Source organism: Callionymus lyra, chromosome 5 (genome assembly GCF_982586985.1).
Source record: "Callionymus lyra chromosome 5, fCalLyr1.hap1.1, whole genome shotgun sequence".
Classification (NCBI taxonomy): Eukaryota; Metazoa; Chordata; class Actinopteri; order Syngnathiformes; family Callionymidae; genus Callionymus; species Callionymus lyra.
In genome coordinates this window covers 12,971,336-12,977,335 of record NC_141822.1, presented here as the reverse complement: position 1 = coordinate 12,977,335, position 6,000 = coordinate 12,971,336, and the positions used below count along the sequence as shown (strand labels likewise).

Genomic DNA, 6,000 nt, shown 5'->3' with positions numbered 1-6,000 from the left:
AAGGGAAATAAACAATATTTTATAAATATTTTTCTGTTGAATTGATGATCACTGTCTGAAAAGCTTTTGGTTTAAAAGAAAAAAAGGATTTTCTCTAAAGTAAAATGATTAAACTAGTAAAGGAAGTTTTAGATTAATAACCAGCTCTAGTTATGACGCTGGTTTCAGTCAAGTTTACTCCAAAAATAAAAGGGGCGAAAAACAAACTCCATACATTTCATTTTACAGCTTTCATCCGACAGTAGGTTTGTCGATATTTAAAAAAGATTTAATAAAGAATTTTAAAGAGAATAAAAACACATTGAAGGTCACACGAAGGTCAAACCCGTTCATGTTTAAAATCAGGTGAAAGCTGACGAGGCGAACAGTTCCAGGATCACTTTATTGAGCACAAATTCAACAACAACAACAACACTGTACACACAGGAGCTTCTATACATGCTCTCGACGACACACACATTAAAATACACAATAAACATCACGATCTTTACAGCAGCCGAGTCACACAAGTCCATCATCCCCCCCTCAACCCCCTCAACCCCCTCGCTGGGCTGCAGGTTGTTCGCTTCACTTCCTTCCAGCAGCTTTCTTATGTTCGGGATGGATGGATGACCTGATCCTCCTCACTTGTTACTCACTCTTCAGCTCTCCCTCCCCGACTTTCTCACCTCCTCCCCCCTCTAGAGACGCTGCCAAAAACACACTTCCTCTAAACTGTGAAGGATGCTGCGGCGGAGATGAAGACCTCGCCGCCGCCGCCGTCAGACTCTTCTCGACTCTCACAACGGTTTTTCTCTCGCGAAGAGCTGCGACACCCTCGGGCCCCGCTGACGAAAACCTTTTTTCCCCCTCGTTTTTTAAAAATCTCACCTCGAACTAAAACACGGGGGGGAAATAAAAACCTCTCGATTCAAACTGTGCAACAATTGACAAGTATTTACATCCACGACTCGGGTTCACGACACCTGACGTCACCGCACGTGACAATAAATATCAGCTGAAGGTGATGAAAGAAAACTTTATTTGTTCACTTGAAGGAGACGCGAAAATAATGTAACACGTTTATTTACGGAGGACAACACGACCTGTGACCTCGTGACCTCGTGACGTGAAATGTGGAGGACGAGTTACTACGGCATCTTAAAAACAAAAGGACCTTCTAAAAATAAACAAACGATGGAATGAGCGAATAAATAGACTGAAGGTCAGTAAAAAGCTTCATTAAACATCATCGTCACGGGGCGATAAAAAAGTCACGGAGATTCTGCTAAAATTAGACCATGAAGCGGTGCTCCTTGCCGTCGTGCGCCATCAGGATCACGTTGCGGTTGGAGGTCCAGATGAGGCGGGCCAGCTTCAGGTGGTTCTGGGAGCCCGGCGAGGCGGGCTGGACCGGGGGGACCTGGTAGGTCTTGATGCAGCGGAGCTGCGGGGCCGAGTTGAGCATCCCGATGCTGCCCAGCAGACTCGTGTTCATCTGCGGACGCACAAAGACGCACAACGGTTCGACAACACAACCTCCAACAACTTCCTGAAGCTGATGGATCCTGGAGGTCACGTGTGTTAGCATGTGTGTGTGTGTGTGTGTGTGTGTCTGCTGGAAAACAAGCATCTCCTGATATGACACTGACACACACACACACACACACACACACACACACACATACTAACACACACACAGACAGACAGACTCACACTCACACACTCCGACAGAGCGTCTGCCAGCTCATTACCACAGCAGCCGTCCTGCCGGCGTGCTCCCAGCGGTTTATGCTTACAGTAATGCCATTAGTGTGTGTGTGTGTGTGTGTGTGTAGTGTGTAGTGTGTAGTGTGTGTGTGTGTGTGTGTGTGTGTGTCCTCTACGGGGGCGCGTTGAGGGAGTGCAGACAGGGGTGTCAGGGGTCAAAAAGACCTTTTATTCAACAGTTCTGGAAAATAAGAAGTGTGTTGTGTTTGTGTGTGCGTGTGTGTAAGTATTGTCGAGTACTTGTGTTTATATGGTGTGTATAGTCTGGTGTTGCAGTATTTACAGACCACATGACTTGATGAAGTCGTAGCTGCTTTTATTTGTTTTGAAACCAAAATATGTCCAAACATCAGCTTTAAAAGCTGCTGGAGTCGACTGTATCCTCTCGTCCTCAGTCATTGCAGGGATCTAACAGGATTGTTTCATTAGCTGTGGAGGACGTAATGACTGCTGCCATCTAGCGGCCGGAAGTTTAATTGGAACACGAATATGAACAAACGCTGTGAGTATTTGCATGTCAATTGTAAATAAATACTAAAATCAAAATAAATATTTTGTATATGGTATTTTTCCTCATACAGGTGTGTGATTGTGTGTTTCTTTGCACATGTGCAGTTGTGCGTCACTGACCTGCCAGAAGGAGATGTGACTGTCAAGGTTGGAATACGTCGCCAGGTAACGTCCGTCCGGAGCGAACGACACGGCCGTGATCGGCCCCTTGTGTCCGTGGATGTTCTGGAGAAACAACACTTGTTGTTATTGACGACTTCACATCAACAACTGTGGGACTCGAACCAACAACCTCTCATGGATGAAGACATAACTTCTCCTTCAGGGGATTAATAAAATACCCATCCATCCATCCATCGAATAAAGTATCAATCCATCAATCCATCCATCCTCCCATCCATCCATCCAATAAAGTATCCATCCATCCATCCTCCCATCCTCCCATCCATCCAATAAAGTATCCATCCATCCATCCATCCATCATCCCATCCATCCAATAAAGTATCCATCCATCCATTCTCCCATCCATCCAATAAAGTATCCATCCATCCATCCATTCGTCCATTCATCCAATAAAGTATCCATCCATCCATCCATTCGTCCATTCATCCAATGAAGTATCCATCCATCCATCCATCCATCCATCCATCCATCCATCCAATGAAGTATCCATCCATCCATCCATCCATCCATCCATCCATCCATCCATCCATCCATCCATCCATCCACCCACCCACCCACCCATCCATCCATCCATTCGTCCATTCATCCAATAAAGTATCCATCCATCCTTCCATCCAATAAAGTATCCATCCATCCATCCAATAAAGTATCCATCCATCCATCCATCCATCCATCCATCCATCCATCCATCCATCCAATAAAGTATCCATCCATCCATTCTCCCATCCATCCAATAAAGTATCCATCCATCCATTCGTCCATTCATCCAATAAAGTATCCATCCATCCATCCATTCGTCCATTCATCCAATGAAGTATCCACCCACCCATCCATCCATCCATCCATTCGTCCATTCATCCAATGAAGTATCCATCCATCCATCCATCCATTCGTCCATTCATCCAATGAAGTATCCATCCATCCATCCATCCATCCATCCATCCATCCTCCCATCCATCCAATAAAGTATCCATCCATCCATCCAATAAAGTATCCATCCATCCATCCATCCATCATCCCATCCATCCAATAAAGTATCCATCCATCCATTCTCCCATCCATCCAATAAAGTATCCATCCATCCATCCATCCATTCGTCCATTCATCCAATAAAGTATCCACCCATCCATCCATCCATCCATTCATCCAATGAAGTATCCATCCATCCATCCATCCATCCATCCATTCGTCCATTCATCCAATGAAGTATCCATCCACCCACCCATCCATCCATCCATTCGTCCATTCATCCAATGAAGTATCCATCCACCCACCCATCCATCCATCCATCCATTCGTCCATTCATCCAATGAAGTATCCATCCATCCATTCATCCAATGAAGTATCCATCCATCCATCCATCCATTCGTCCATTCATCCAATGAAGTATCCATCCACCCACCCACCCATCCATCCATCCATTCGTCCATTCATCCAATGAAGTATCCATCCATCCATTCATCCAATGAAGTATCCATCCATCCATCCATCCATCCATTCGTCCATTCATCCAATGAAGTATCCATCCATCCATCCATTCGTCCATTCATCCAATGAAGTATCCATCCACCCACCCACCCATCCATCCATCGACAAGATCAACGAGTCCAAATTTTCTTAGGAAATTTTCTAACTCTGAGTTGTTTAAAGTCAGTTTAGACTTCATGAAATTTTGATCCGATCAACTCTTGTTTTTTTAAATTAAAAACATGCACATCCATACCGTCATAAAGTCACTCAAACCTGTTGCTATAGTGACAGGATGCCGGTGTTTAAGATAAGAGACGGAATATCAACAACTAAACTTCCAGAAATGAATGAAACTGATGATAAAGTAAATTTGATGTGTGGAAAATTGTATTTAAATACAAAATAATTTTGATGAATTTCTTATGAAAAAATAAATAAATAAAATGAAGTCCTCAAAACTCAAAATAATTAAAATAAATGCATGAAAAATAAAATAGTCAGAACTAACATAGTTGCTCAAAAGTTATATATATATATACAGATGTCAAACATACACAGTACTAGCTGCAGTGATTCAGTTTTGTAAACACAATGTTACTCTGGTCACAACAAAACTGATATTTAACTGATTTAAAACTGACGTTCAACTGCTTTATCAAAACTAAATAATTCTGGGAAAAGATGAAAGTCACAAACGGTCATATTTACTCCGTCAAACGCAACAACTGGTGTGTGAGTGTAAAAGGTCGCCAGGTTGACTCGCCTCAGTCGTACGTTAGAACGATTCATTGCCTGAGCATCTTTAAATATTCCTGCTCTGCTGGAGCGAACACAGCCATGAATTATTCAAGGAGGTGAGATTTGTTGGCCAGACTCAGACTCCAGGAGCTTCAGCTGCACTTCATGGAGGAATGTTTTAATGTTTTAATGTTTTAATGACCATGATTATGAACTAGATCATCAATTTACTCACGTCGTTCTTTCAAAAGATAACATTTTTGTCTGTTGACCTTTAAATCTATGGAAGTATATCAATGTCGTTGAAATATTTATACGTTTAGAATGTTAAAAACTTTGAATTATTTCATTGGAATGTAATATTCTTTTCTTTCTTTTTAAATAATTGAATTCAATAACTTCTATAATTAAAGGTAGAACTTTTTATTTAATTAAATAATTACAAAAATATATATTTTCACATTCGGTTTAATATACCAATCCAATAATTCCAAAATACATTTTTTTAAATTCAATATTTTTCTGACCCTTTTAAATTCAATATAAAAATGTTGGTATAATAGAGTCACCAGACAAAACCAATAGAGTGTCGATGATTTAAAAAAAAATAATGTTTTAATTATTGGAATTAAAATATAAAACTTCATGTGTAAAATAATTACAAAAAATAGGAAATTATTCGATTAAAAAAAATATTGAATATAAAAAAAAAAAAATATAATATTTATATTATTCAATAAAAAACAAATTTATTATTACAAAATAAAAAACATCTATTCAATTATATTTATATAGAAAAATACATATAATACTTCAAAGCATTTTAACAATAAATAATAAAAGTTTCAACATTAGAAATGTGAAATTCAACCATTGAATATTATGACGGCATCTCTATACTCCAATGCTCATCTCTATACTCTAATACTCATCTCTATAGTCCAATGCTCATCTCTATACTCTAATACTCATCTCTATAGTCCAATGCTCATCTCTATACTCTAATACTCATCTCTATACTCCAATGCTCATCTCTATACTCTAATACTCATCTCTATACTCCAATGCTCATCTCTATACTCTAATACTCATCTCTATACTCCAATGCTCATCTCTATACTCTAATACTCATCTCTATACTCCAATGCTCATCTCTATACTCTAATACTCATCTCTATACTCCAATGCTCATCTCTATACTCTAATACTCATCTCTATACTCCAATGCTCATCTCTATACTCTAATACTCATCTCTATACTCCAATGCTCATCTCTATACTCTAATACTCATCTCTATACTCCAATGCTCATCTCTATACTCCAATGCTCATCTCTATACTCTAATACTC

General features: G+C 39.8%; 1 protein-coding gene across 2 annotated transcripts in view; it reads right to left on the bottom strand.

Moving 5' to 3' along the window:
* Positions 1 to 364: 364 nt before the first annotated feature.
* Positions 365 to 6,000, bottom strand: part of wdr7 (WD repeat domain 7) — a 79,710-nt gene continuing 74,074 nt past the window's right edge. For both annotated transcript variants that reach the window (XM_087790995.1, XM_087790996.1), the window contains 2 exons: positions 2,380 to 2,484; positions 365 to 1,477 (listed from right to left, as the gene is read on the bottom strand). In XM_087790995.1, coding sequence (XP_087647121.1) covers positions 1,274 to 1,477; positions 2,380 to 2,484 — 309 coding nt within the window. In that variant the 3' untranslated portion in view covers positions 365 to 1,273. The remainder of the gene's footprint in view (positions 1,478 to 2,379; positions 2,485 to 6,000) is intronic.